The sequence below is a fragment of the Natator depressus genome, chromosome 16, assembly GCF_965152275.1.
Source record: "Natator depressus isolate rNatDep1 chromosome 16, rNatDep2.hap1, whole genome shotgun sequence".
In the NCBI taxonomy this organism is placed as follows: Eukaryota; Metazoa; Chordata; order Testudines; family Cheloniidae; genus Natator; species Natator depressus.
In genome coordinates, this window is record NC_134249.1 from 8,948,515 (window position 1) to 8,962,290 (window position 13,776).

The 13,776-nt window shown below is 52.3% G+C and overlaps 1 protein-coding gene across 2 annotated transcripts in view; it reads left to right on the forward strand.

Moving 5' to 3' along the window:
- Positions 1-8,361, forward strand: part of STXBP1 (syntaxin binding protein 1) — a 67,311-nt gene extending 58,950 nt beyond the window's left edge. For both annotated transcript variants that reach the window (XM_074973802.1, XM_074973803.1), the window contains one exon: positions 6,427-8,361. Coding sequence is in view for 1 of the 2 variants with exons in the window: in XM_074973803.1 (XP_074829904.1) it covers positions 6,427-6,509 (83 nt within the window). In the remaining variant the exon portion in view is untranslated. The remainder of the gene's footprint in view (positions 1-6,426) is intronic.
- The last annotated feature ends 5,415 nt before the right edge of the window (positions 8,362-13,776 follow it).

Consider the following 13,776-nt stretch of genomic DNA (forward strand, 5'->3'; position numbering starts at 1 on the left):
GGTGGCAGTGGTTCGCTGGCCTTCACTTGACTGGAGAGACGCTTACACTTAAGGCAGCTGAGTGGGGAAAGTGGGGAATCTTGTGATTTGCAGACCGTCAGTGCGTGTGCATGGAATTACAGCCCGAGTTAGGCCCTGATGGCACATGCATGGATGTGGAGCATGAGCTGAGCAATGTGTAGCTGAATCAGCAGAGTCCCTTACGTTGGATCCAGAGAGGACATGCATAGCAGATCGGGTGTTAGGACAAATCATGGTTTCCAGGTGGTAGGGGCCACACAGACTCCTTGTAGCATTCAATAACAGAGTCACATGACTGTTGGATAATAATCACCGCCGCACATCAGATGACTGTCCCCGTCGTTCTCCCATCCACTCCACAGGAGAATGTTGGGGTGTTGCCATAGCCTATTTCAATCCTCTGGCGCTAGGATCTGGATGTGGGGGGGATCTGGATGCACAGGGGGGGGGGTTCTGGGTGCAACGGTAATGGGACTCTGCAGGTGCGGTCCAGGTGAAGGTGCTTGGAGTTCAGCGGGGGGTGTCTGTGTGTGTGTGGGGGGGGATAGAGTCAGCAGGGGGGTCTGGGTGTGGGGGGTTCAGTGGGGTGGGGATCCAGGTGCAGCTGGTTGGGGCTTAGTGGGGTGGGGATCTGGGTGACTCATTGGGGGGGTCCAGGTGCAGGGGAAGTGGGGCTCAGCAGGAGGGGTTCTGGGTGGGAGGGGTGAGGCTCAGCAGGAGGGTCTGGGTGTGAGGGGGTCTGGATACACGGGGGTTGGGCGGATGGGGGAGCAGCTTCCAGTACATTGATCCCTCCCCCTGCAGCTGAGGAGTGATGGGGGTGGGTGGGTGGGGGGAGTTTGCAGAGCTTCCTGCAGTCTGGGGAGAAACCTGAGGGTGGGTCTGACCTGGCTCTAGATGCCGTGTAAGGGAAGAGGAAGTCCTGTCCTCCCCAGCCCAGCCGGGACTAGCAGCTGAGCCTGGCGCAGGGTAGGAGCCACCTGCCAGGTCTTTCCCCTCCCACCCCCTGCCCCACAGTGATTTACCTCTCTGCCAGCTGCCCTAGGCACCCAAAACATACTGCTGGGGAGGGTCGCATGACTGCTCTTGTGGCTTCTCATTTTTTCCCCATCAGAAAGTCATTTTTCTGCGGGAAAGCAAAGAAATCTGTGGGGCACATGAATTCTGCGCGTGCGCAGTGGTGCAGAATTCCCCCAGGAGTAATGAATGAAGAAAGTATGAAAGTAGGGGAAAGAATCTTAAAGAGCCCTCCCTGCATGTCGGTAGAGCAGCACCAGATGGCGCTGACCCGTTTTCTAAAGGGGATGTGACACTGTCTCCCTGCTCCTGGAAATGCTCCAAGTGCCTCGGTTTATTAGAAGCAGCTGGTGAAGGATCAGGTGAACGAGAGCTGCACTGATGCAGATGTGGCTGGATGTTAATTATTCCTGCCTCTTGCCAGCGAGGTCCTCCTGTCGGTTCCGATCAGGCAAACGCTCGTGTCACTGGCGCTGCCACTCTGAGCTGCAGGGCAGAGACAATGCACCTCTGCCCCTCCCAGCACTGCCTGCCCTCCATGTCTGTCGCCCCATCCAGTACATGCTAGGGATTGTCAGTGTGATTATCAAGGTGGCCAGGAGCCCAAGGGCTCCCCTTTAGTTTTGTTTAAACTGGATCCGATTGCAGGCCACTCATCATCTGAACCCAGATCTGTGGCCTACAGAGCTTACAAGTCCTTTCATGCACTGTCCCAACTTGGCAGTCCCAAGCAGCCACTGTATTAAAGGGCCACTGTCCATGGCCAGAGGTTGGGTGCAAATGTCATTCGGGTGCAAGGGAGAGAATCAGCTTAATTGGCTTTACCAGACCGTATGTTAGCATCCTGGCGAATATTTCTTCAGTGCAAAGTCTTTTGGTTCAGATTTAAGCATCAACCACCTCCCCCACTGCAAAGTTTGCCAGGCAAAGGCATCTGAGGAGGAAAGTTTGCTGCACAAATTCACAGCATGACTCTAAATACATTTGCGTTGAAAAACATCCATAGCAATGACATCTCTTCTGCCTCCCTGGGCTGCTCACCCGGCATGCACTGGAGATGCCAGATTGTCTCAGGGTCCCCTGCTTATCACACACCCATGCCCCATCCAGTCTGCAGTCAGACGAGATGGGGACGAGAAGTGCTCGGTAGAGCCCAAATGTCTGTGCTGCGCTGTTCAGGACCCGCTTCTTGAACATTGCTCTGGGGTCTGGATCTCTGCTTTCACAGGATGCAAACAGCAAAAGCTTTGTTAAAAGCGAGGCGATTCCTCCGGCCGATCTTAAGTACCCTAGTGGGAGTTTCTCATCGGTGCTGGTGGCATGCCGATTGCAGCAGATGGCACAGGGTTTGGTGCTACAGATAGTTTATTTCTTTCAGGGGATGCATGTCCACATTTTTCATTGAGCGTGGGGCCCAAACTGGACACAGTCGTCCAGCTGAGACCTCACCAGTGCCCGGAAGAGCAGGACCGTTCCGTCCATGCAGAGAGCCAGTGGCAGAGTCATGGCTAGAACCCGGGTCATTTGCGGTACTGAACATCCCCATCCAGGTGCCTGACCAGGATTTTAGAATAACCAAAGAAGAGGCTGCTCCCAGAGACGCTAGCCCAAGTTTTTATAAGGCATGCTGGGACAGGTCTTTGGGATTTATCCAGTGCAGAGTCCGACGCAGTACGGACAGGAGTAATAAAATGCATAGGCGTGGTATCTCATTGTTGAGTGCCTCGTCACTTGGACCATAACAACTGACGCCGAGTGCCATGGTCTAATTGCTAGACTGGTTCTCAACCAGGGGTACGTGTAGCCCTGGGGGTACTCTGAGCTCTTCCAGGGGAACATCAACTCATCTAGCTGTTTGCCTAGTTTTACAACAGGCTGCATGAAAAGCACTAGTGAAGTCAGAATAAACTAAAATTTCATACAGACAATGACTTGTTTATACTGCGCTATGGACTATACACTGAAATGTAAGAACAATATTTATATTCCAATTGATTTGTTTTATAATTATTTGGTAAAAATGAGAAAGTCGGCAATTTGTCAGTAATAGTGGGGCTGGGACACTTTTGTAGCTTTACGTCTGATTTTGTAAGCAAGTAGTTTTTAAATGAGGTGAAACTTGGGGTACACAAGACAAATCAGACTCCCGAAAGAGGGACAGTAGTGTGGAAAGGTTTGAGAACCACTAGACTACACAGCCTTGCAGTTAGACCACAGGACTGTGAGTCAGGAAAACTAAATTCTGGTCCTGAGGCTGCCACAGTTGTGTACATTATTGAGTACATCATTCTGCCTTTCTGTGCTGCAGTTTCCTCACAATGGGGATAACAGCCCTGAGCCTCCAAGAGGTTTAGGCAGCTGCCCCCCATTGATTTCATTGCAGAGGGGCAGGGACAGAAGAGAAGAGAGGGAAGCTCTCACATATAGCAGCATTTATCCCCAAATACTTCAGGAGTCACTTAGGCCCAGATCCTGAATTGTATTTAGGAGCCTAACTCCCACTGACTTCAATGTAGGCACCTAAATACCCTTGGGGATGTGAGTCAGTGATATTTACCTTCCTTTGTGAAATACCGTGAGATCTCTGGATGAAAAGCTGTATAAAAGTGCCACGTATTTTAACAGTGCTGCCGACTTTCACAGTATTTGCTGTTTTACTTAAAGCCCCAGCTCCAGGAGTCATGTGATTAAGTGAGACTCTCGTCTTTCACGTTTGTCTTTTAAAGAAAGTTTCTAGCCAGCCTGGTTGCAGAGGAAAGCTTGAAAACATGAACCCCTAAGGCCTCAGAAACTGGAAGGCAACTAAAAAGAACCCCCAAAGTGTATGACTCTGTAAAATCTCATGATGTTTGCAGCCTGACCCATGATTTCTAAATGCTTTGGGATGGCAATCAGATACAGGGACCTAGGGGATCTTCAGGCCCCTAGGACTTTTTCTGTAGCAGATAATTTTCTTGGGATCTATGTGATGAAGGTGACGATTCCAGCACCGGGAGGGCTGCTCTCTCTTTAGGAAGAGCTCCAGCATCTTGCCAGTCATGTTTCTCTTTCTCCAAGAGGGCAGCTCGGCCTGCTGAGCACAGGATTGGCAGACTCAGGTGTGAAAAACAAGTCAACCCAGATGGTCGGCTTCCTTCCAGATGCCTACATCTCTGGTGCTTTACAAGCAATATGGCAAGGAGTCTGGGGGGAGAGGCCAGGGGGCTCCCAGAAGGAAATAAAACAGATGTGCTCTGGGGGGGCTGGGATTTGCCCAGGTTGCCTCTCCTCGCAGTATATGAGCTGCTGTTCATATTGCAGGGAGCAGGGTTAAAGCGACAGAGTGACAGGACCTTCTTTCTCCCCCACCCCCCTCCTTTCTTGCCTTATGCAAGAGAAACTCGCGGTTCACTCTTGCTGAGGCTTGAGACGAGGGGCCGAGTCTGTGGGGCAAACCTGGTGTGGATGAGGATGAGCCAAATCGCCACACATCTGTCCCCTCCCTCCACCCTGCAGCCGCTCAGCCAGGGTGAGAGCATTCTGTAGAGCAACCAAGCGTGGGGACCCCGAGCCCAAATTCGGATGCAACTCTCTGTATTAACCAAGTGTTTCGGATACACTGTACACCCGCCTTTCCCCACCGCTGACGTGAGCCAGAGTAGAGGGGGGTGGGTAACGTGGCTTAACTCCTCCACTGAAAAGAGTCGGATGGGACGCCTCCTATTCCCTGATGCACGTGTGTGCGTGTCACAAAACCACCAGATGCAGTTGGGTAAGGTGGGCAGTCCCAGCTTGGGAGAGTCCCTGGGGTGGGAGTGGATTTGTCTATGCCTTAGGCAGGGGTTGGGAGTCATTGCACTGGGCTGGAGTTGGGTTCCCTGTATAAATATCATGAGGTGGGAGCGATCAGGGGCCTATTTCTGGTTTCATGTACAGCAGGGTGATGTGGGAATAATTCCGTTGACCTCAATGATGCTGCGGCTGTCTGCTTGGCCATACCATGCATACAGTCTTGGATATCTTAGCCTGGTGCCTGGCAAGGCCAGGGACTGAGCTGCATGGATGCTGAACGGGTGCCATGAGGGAGAGTCAGGAGAGGTTCCTGCTGCAGTGATCAGCTCCCAGTTTCAGAGGGCAGCTTGTGAAGGCTTCCCACTCCCGTTCCCTGCTCTTTCTCTTCTCTGGCCTGTTTCAGCATCTCCTGCTGCTGCACCCAGCGAGCAACTGGCACCCTCTCTACCCAAGGATGCCGTTCGCTGCTGGCAAAAGGAACCAGCCCCACTGACACACCTTGATTTCCTCCCTTATGTAAGGATGTAGGCCCAGCCCGTGGCTGAAGGTTCTTCTGCCTGCCTGTATAAGTCTAGCTTCCTGCGACCTCCCTTTCTCCTCCGCGCCTGTTCTCCATCTTTCAAGGGAGGCACATTTTCAAGTGCTGATGACTTTCCACGTGGGTCTCCTCTCCCGCCCAAGATGGCGGCGGCCGTGGTGGCGGTAGTGTCTTTCCCCGAGGGTCGCCACTGCACATGCCGTCCTCATGCGCCACGCACCACGCTTGCCGCTCCATGCACGCCACGCCGTCCATGCCCCCGCCACACGTTCCATGCCTCATTCCGTTGCTGAACCTAGTTCTCTTGCGGAGAGGCCTCCATCTATTTCTTTTTCTTTCCTTTATCGTTTTCCGCAATAGAGACACTCTTAGTGCTATAGGCGGCCATTTTTGCAAGCATTTCCAATACTGTACCGTGCGCTCTGTGCAAGGTAAGGCCTCAGGGATTAGAATTGGCCTCCGCTCGCCTGGCCAAGGCAGTGACCATCACTGGGGAGGGAGGGCAGGTTCAGGGGCAGGGGGATGCCCTTGCGGGGGGGTGTGGGGGGGGGTGCACACACGCTGCTCTCACACAATGCCTGCTTTCTCGCTCTCTCTCTCTCTCCCCCTCGCTTCCAGAGCAGTAGCGAGCATGGTGCGCGCTTTACAGCCGAAGCAGTCCAGCTGCGTTAGCGAACGCCCGCCAGGCCCTGTCATCCCCCCCCCATCCCTACGATAGACATGGGGCCACCCATACGGCCGCGAGGGAGCATGGAGGGCGGAGGGGGGGCTCTGCCACCAAGCCACACGCCTCTTTCTCCGGCAGCCCAACGAGGTGCCTATCCAAGTGTGGACGTACGCTCAGCTGCGAGGGCGCACCCTCCCATGCTCAGACTGGCCGTACCAAAGCCCTCCAACGGGAAGCTCATTCCCTCCCCAGCACCCGAAACACCAACCTTAACTTTGCTGCCTCGGCCGTCACTATGCGGGGGGAGCAGGGCTGCCCAGGCCCTTTCTTAGATGGACCGCAGCGTGAAAGCTGCCGAACTGACCCTTCAGAGCGCTAACGATCTACCCGTCCTTCCCTCTGCCTCCCACAGGGTCCACTCACATCCTCACCCCGCAGAAACTGCTGGACACGCTGAAGAAACTGAATAAAACAGACGAAGAAACCAGCAGTTAAAACAAAACAAAGCAAACAAAAGGACGACGACTCCATCTTCCTGGCTTATGGCAGTCCTCCCGTTGGCTGTCCCGCTAACCGTTACTTTGCTGAGCCACGGCTCCATCCCCAGCCCCGAGCTTTCTCCCTGTTCTTGTTTCTAGAAACCTGCCCACCCCCACTTGCCCCTCATTTTAAGCAAAAGTGTTTGTGTTGGGGAGCGGGGGGCGGGGAAGCGGACACAAAATGCATTGTGTTTAAAACAAAACAAAACCCCTAAATGCAAAAATATTTATGCTCTATGTATGTATCCCAAAACCCCAAACCAAACTCATTTTCAAATAACCCATTTACCCATTGCTATAGAAGAATTTTCCAAAGCGTTTTTCCAGGCTGGATGGATGCACATGAATTATTTACAGCGATGTGTGCTTGTACCTACCCCAGATGCAAACACAACTGCTCCATATAGGGATTTGCTCGAATATGGACTTGGTAGAGTTCTTTCCGTTACTGCTGTCGTTGGGGTTTTTTCTCCATTTTTTTTGGGGGGGTGTATGTGATTCTTAAAAGTGCAGTTATTTTGTGTTTCCTCCAGGAATATGTTAAATTGGGGGTTACCCATAATTCCAGCAAACCTGTCCCCAAATCTTCTGCGGCATCTTCTGCTGACAGAAGTTGACCAGCTCTCCCCTCTCCCCCAGCAAGGTTCAGGTGAGCACATCTGGACAGATCAATCAGATTGCTGCTGGGAGGGGTGACCTCTTGCTTTGCATGCGTAGGTGGGGCTTCTGAGAACAGCCAATCAGGACTTTGTTTGGGAGGTGGGGGTTAGATTTGCACGTACCAATAGGGTGACCAGACAGCAAATGTGAAAAATCGGGACAGAGGGTGGGGGGTAATAGGAGCCTATATAAAAAAAAAGGCCCAAAAATCGGGACTGTCCCTATAAAATCGGGCCATCTGGTCACTCTACGTACCAATCAGCTCATTGGTCTAGCTAGGCTGGTAGCCTGACTCTGCAGGTGGCCATTGCTTGATGTTTCAGAGGAAGGAGTAAAAGCCAAACGGTGCACCGCGCTGATTGGGGGGGGGGGTAGAGCTGGGGGAAATGGCTGAGCTCCGGTCAATGATTGGGCAGTTGGGACTAGAGACTAGCCCCCCCTCCCAAGCTTTAAATTGGGATTCTAGGGTTATTTTGCAGACAGAAAGAAGGGACATTTTAACCCTACCTCTCACCACAAAATAACACCCCCTAGAGGCGGAGCCCAAACCTGCTGGTGCCCAGACATCCTTGCTAGTTAGGGCTGCACTATACTGCATCCTTTATCCAATGGTTTAAACCTTTTCCTACCTAGCCTGAGTTTGGCATATTCCTTAAAGAAAAAAAATATAAAAATATATCTGTATACAGACATATTTTTGTTAAACGTGTGGGGTCAAAAAAGTCTCTCTTTGCTTGCAAAAAAATTAATGAAACCAAGGCTGTTTATATCTCCGTATTGAAGTTAAAAAAAAAAAAAAGAATAAAAAAAATAAGCTAAAGGCCGTCACCTCCTCGGTTTCCTCTTGAGATCCCGTCCGCACTGGCCCTAGTAATGCCTCCCCCGTTCGTTTCTGCTGTTGTCGTCCAGTAGTGAAATGTTCATGACTGTGGAAATCGCCCAAACTCTCCCAACCCGGCCTCCCCGTGTCCCTCTCTCACAGCGGACTGTGTGTATATTAGTTACGGTGTCTTGTGATGTTCTTACAAGCTTGGCGTACAGTGGGTAAACTAGACCTTGTTACTTTTCTTCAAATTATTTCCTCTTCCTTTCGCCCGCCACCTCTGCACTGCGATAGTTTAGGGGTCCTTCCCCCCACCCCAAAAGAATTGAACCCCTCCTCCCACCCTGCCCTTCCCAAATAGATCTCTCGGTTTCATAGGTGTTTCGATTTTTTCCTTGTCATCTCCCCTGTTCCTGGCCCATAACATTAGATAAGGGCAAAGGCTGTAAACATTTGCACTGATATTTGTTCGTTATCTCTTGCCCCTTCCCCTCCTTTTTATTTTTTTTAAATTAGCGTTGTACCTGATTCGGGATCTTGTCTGTTGGACATTTATTGCTTTTTTCTGTTACAGTTATTTATATAAACAAATAATTTATCAAAAAGGAAACATTTTAAAAGCATCTTGTCTTGGAACTTGTTTACCTAGAAACTTACTGGAATCTTAAGTGTTTGAAAAGTGTTGAAGCACAAACATATATCATCTCTGTATATCTGTTCTTCTGTACGAAAGCACTCGAGTCAATAAATAAATATGCTCCCATACATGGTGCAAGAGGCTGCCTAGTGGGTCTTCTGTTGGGGGCGGTGAAGGGGAAGGAAGGTTGGTTAGAACATGAAGAGAGTGCCCCCCCTCCCCTCTAGCCCCACTCTCGGAAGCAGATCTGGTTGCAAAACAGAGGGTGGAAAACATTGCAACTTTTATTGTTCATTTCCCCCCCTTTTCAGAGGTTGAAATTTTGATCCACTTTCATCAATTTCAATGAATCCACAGCCGATTAAAAAAAATATATTCACAAATGTCATCAATCCCCCCAGACCTGAAGAAGAGCTATATAGTGCCAAAGCTTGTCTCGTTCACCAACACACGTTGGTCCAATAAAAGATATGACCTCACCCCCTTGTCTCTTTAATATCCTGAGACCGACACGGCTACACCAACACTGCACCCATCAGTTCCCCATCTCACTCCCTCACCTGCCCCAGCCCACCTCCCAACTCCCCATTTGTCTGTGAAAGTCAAAATGTTGACAGAATAATATGGAGACTTGCAGCAGCTCTAAGCTTTGCAGAATTTTCTCCTAGGACTGCAGGATTGGCCACACTGGGTAAGACCCATCCCGGCTGGTACCCAGCCCCCAATCAATGCTTTAATAATAATAATACCTTGCTTTTTCATAGGACTTTGCCTCAACAGATCTCAAAGCGCTGCACGAGGGAGGTCAGTATCAGGTGGGGAATTGGGACCAGAGCGGGACCGTGACCTGCCAAGGTCACCCAGCAGGCCAGTGGACAGCTGAGCCTAGAATCTATGTCCCCTGAGTTGCAGTCCAGTGCTCTAGCCATTAGGTCACACTGCCTCACCTTCTTATAAGGCAGAGGTGGGCAAACTACCATCCGGTCCCTGAGCACCTGGCCCGGGAGGCTAGCCCCTGGCCCCTCCCCAGAGCCTTCCCTCGCCATGCCGCTGGTGCAATGCTCTGGGCAGCAGGGCTGCAGAGCCCGGCCTGACCCGGTGATCTGTGCTGTGCGATGTGGATGCTTGTCCTGGTGCAGCCGCAGTGCAGGTAAGGGGGCAGGGAGCGGGGTGGGGAGGATAGAAGGCAGGGGAGTTCGGGGGGGTGTGTGGTCAGGGGCCGGGGTGGTCAGAGGGCTGGGAAGGGGGGGTTGAATGGGGGCAGGGGTCCCGGGGGGGCAGTCAGGAAGGAGAGGTGGGGGTTGGATGGGGCGGCGGGGGGCAGTTAGGGGTGGGAGGTCCGGGGTCAGGGAGAAGGGGTGGGTGGATGGGGCAGGGGTCCCGGGGGGGCTGTCAGGGGGCGAGAAGCAGTGGGAGTCGGATAGTGGCCGGGGTCAGGCCATGCCTGGCTGTTGGGGGAGGCACAGCCTCCCCTAACCGGCCCTCCATACAATTTCAGAAACCCGCTGCGGCCCTCAGGCCAAAAAGTTTGCCCGCCCTGCTATAAGGCCACCGAGCCCCTGTTACAGGGCTGAATGTCTGGAAGGGACTGGAGGACAATTTCTTCCGCTCCCTGCGGACAAAGAGCAACTGACCCAGAACTGCGTAGCGGCTGAGTTGTGAGGAGCCCCTCACAGCCTATTTGTTGCAATGGGGCTGGAGATGCCTCCTTGTGGTGGTGTTTCTTCCCCCCCACCCCATTCTGCTTCCCTCCCCTCAACCTCCCACCCCCCAACACCCATTGTGGTCATCTGCACATGCCCAGAGACCTCGCGCCAGTCTCCTCCGAGAGTGGGCAGCCGGGAAGCTCGGGGGGAGGGGGGGAGCTGCATTGGCTCTGGGGGCAGGGGGATGCTTGCGGTACCTGGGTGCCATGGGGCTGAGCATCTGAAGGAACGGGAGAGCCTGGTGTCCATGATGGGGGGGAGCCTGCAACCAGTATCGGGGTCCCGCCAACAGGGGCTGCTGGTGCTGCCATTGGATGGCTCTGAGCTAGCAGGGAGAGCCGAGGGCCTTCGAGCTGCCCGTTCAGCGGGCACTACAATGGCACCAGTCCCCGTGGTGGTGCAATGGCAAGGTCATGGCTGCTGTGTGCCCGGGTGTGGGCGAGCAGGGGGGCAGGTGTGACAGGGGAGGGCAGGTGGGAGTGTCAAATGCCACGCCTGACACTGGGTCCAGGCCAGCACTTGGAGAGACTGGGTTAGTCATTGTGCACCTGATAAAGTCATTGGGCACTTTGCCCCTGAATTCCTCAGGCTCATGCCCTCTGCTGTGTACAATGGAGGCCTGCTACGTCCATAGCAGGAGGGACACTGCAGTAAGCACGCCGCTGAAATCAGGTGCCTTACCTCAAGCAACCGCGCCCCCCCACCCCGCCGTGCTCGGGGCACTGGGCTGCATGCAGAGGGTCGTTTGATAAAGAGCATTGCACTGTTTGCGATGGGAAAGAGCTAAAGAAACGCACTGAGTGTGCGAACACCTGCAAGGAGTGGGAAAAGCAGAGGTCATGGAAACAAACCTTGAGCCTATCGAGGTAGCAGTTCCAGAGCTCCCCAGGGCAGTGCTGTTACACGGCGAATCCTAGCTCCCACCTGCGTGAACTCCCAGGGCCTGGTAAGTCTTACGTCTCTGCACACACGGTCCACTAGAGGCCCCCCCCTTCCTGCATGTAGGGTACACTGCTCTGCGCTGGGGCCCGTTCATCTTCTTGGAGCTGGCGGGAAAAATTGTCCAACTTCTGGTGAGAAAATGTAAGGCAAATTTTACCGTTTCCCCCTCCTCCCTGTCTCACTTTCCAGCCAACTCCCTATTGTTTTACAGGCAGAAGGGCCTGGAGGATCAACACACACTGGGGTTGTGGCAGGTTTCAGAGTAGCAGCCGTGTTAGTCTGTATCCGCAAAAAGCGGAGGAGGACTTTGTTAGTCTCTAATGTGCCACAAGCACTCCTTTTTTGGGGGTGTGTGGTAGTTTATGATCTGAGATGAGGTCAGGCTGGACTTAGCTGTCTAATACAAGCCCCTGGTGCTGGGGGAAGGGATCTTTGGAATCTTTCCAGCTGTACGATAGGGCCTGGATGCCTTATCATAATCGTAGAATATCAGGGTTGGAAGGGATCTTAGGAGGTCATCTAGTCCAACCCCCTGCTCAAAGCAGGACCAACACCCACTAAATCATCTCAGCCAGGGCTTTGTCAAGCCAGGCCTTAAAAACCTCTAAGGAAGGAGATTCCACCACCTCCCTAGGTAACCCATTCCAGGGCTTCACCACCTTCCTAGAGAAATAGTTTTTCCTAATATCCAACCTAGACCTCCTCCACTGCAACTTGAGACCATTGCTCCTTGTTCTGTCATCTGCCACCACTGAGAACAGCCAAGCTCCATCCTCTTTGGAACCCCCTTTCAGGTAGTTGAAGGCTGCTATCAAATCCCCCGTCACTCTTCTCTTCTGCCAACTAAATAACCCCAGTTCCCTCAGCCTCTCCTTGTAAGTCATGTACCCCAGCCCCCTAATAATTTTCGTTGCCCTCTGCCTTGGCTACGTGCTCCAGAATTAGGCCCCTTTATCCATTAGCCAAGGTATTCCCCTAACGGGCTGAGGAGCTGGTGTGCCCCAGGCAAGCACCCATGCAGACGGGCAGGATACTGGTCCAGACGGAGGGAATCATAGTGCCAGCAGAACATAGCAGTTTAGCCATCGTCCCTGCACATTTCAGATGGCTAGCCACCCCCCTGCTCAGCCAAGGCATTGGCAGAGCTGGTGGAGGCCTCAGACCACCCTTGCAGCTATCCTAATTTACGATGAGACCCAGGGACATTGCCACCCCATGCTCTGGGCATCCATAAACCTCTGACTGCCAGAAGCTGGGACAGGACCACAGGGGATGGATCACTCAATCACTGCCCTATTCTGTTCATTCCCTCTGAAGCACCTGGCCCCGACTACTATTGGAAGATGGGATATTGGTCTGAATGGACCATTGGTCTGACCCAGCGTGACCATTTCCAGGTTCTTCTGCCACAGCTGCATAGGGGAAACTTCCATAGCTCCTGGCTGCCCCACATTTCCAGGTTATGGTTGGGTTACAGTGGATAGCTATCCATTGCTATTGTTGGTTACAGTCAAAACACACCATATGCTGGCTCTCCTGAATATCGGCAGGTTTCTATGCCCTCAGCGACCTCTGGATAATCAGGGTGGCCTGGTGTCCTTTTCCATCCCTTTATCTCAATGGAGCATGGTTAGTTTTGAAATGGTGGATGCATGGAGGATGTTGGGAGCTATGGAAAAGTCTGCAACAGAGTACATCCAATCCCATCCAGGAACCTAAATGCCATAGACTTTCCTTTGCTTGCGCTGTCTCTAAGAGATACCAGCCTTGTAAGGGTGACTGAGTGGCTCAGATTCTGACCTCAGCAGCACTGGGGAGAATTGGAACCCCTAGTGGGGGTGAAATCAGAATGGCCCCTTGGCCCGCAATCAGGAGTTGGAAACAAAGTAGCCTTTCCACTGGTGACCCCAAACTGAAGCTAAAGCTTGGGAGAGAGGTAGTGTGGTCTAGTGGGCAGGGCATGGACATCATGCCAGATTTTTAAAAGTACTAGTGAGATTTTCAAAAACACCTAGGCATCTACTTCCCATTGGAGTTAAGTGCCTAGATGCTTTTTAAAATCCTCATCAGTATCTATTTGCATCCTTAAGCACCTAAATACCATGAAAAAGCTGGGCCTTTAGATTCAGGACCCCTGGGATCTATTCTCAGCTCTGCCACTGACTTGCTGGGTGACCTTGGACAGTCACTTCTCCTCGCTCTGTCTCTCGTTTCCCTCCCACCCACCGTTTGTCTTAGCTATTTAAGTCTTTGAGGCAGGACTGTTTTTAACTATGTGTACGTACAGCCCCAAGCACAATGGGGCCTCCCAGCCACGGCAGTAATGTACAAGTAATAGCTAGCTGGAAGGCTGGGTTCCCTGAAGCTCAATGCTGTATCCAAAACACACAAGAGAGACATGGTTTGAAAAACAAACAAATTTATTTCATTAAAAAATAGGCAATTATCTCATTAC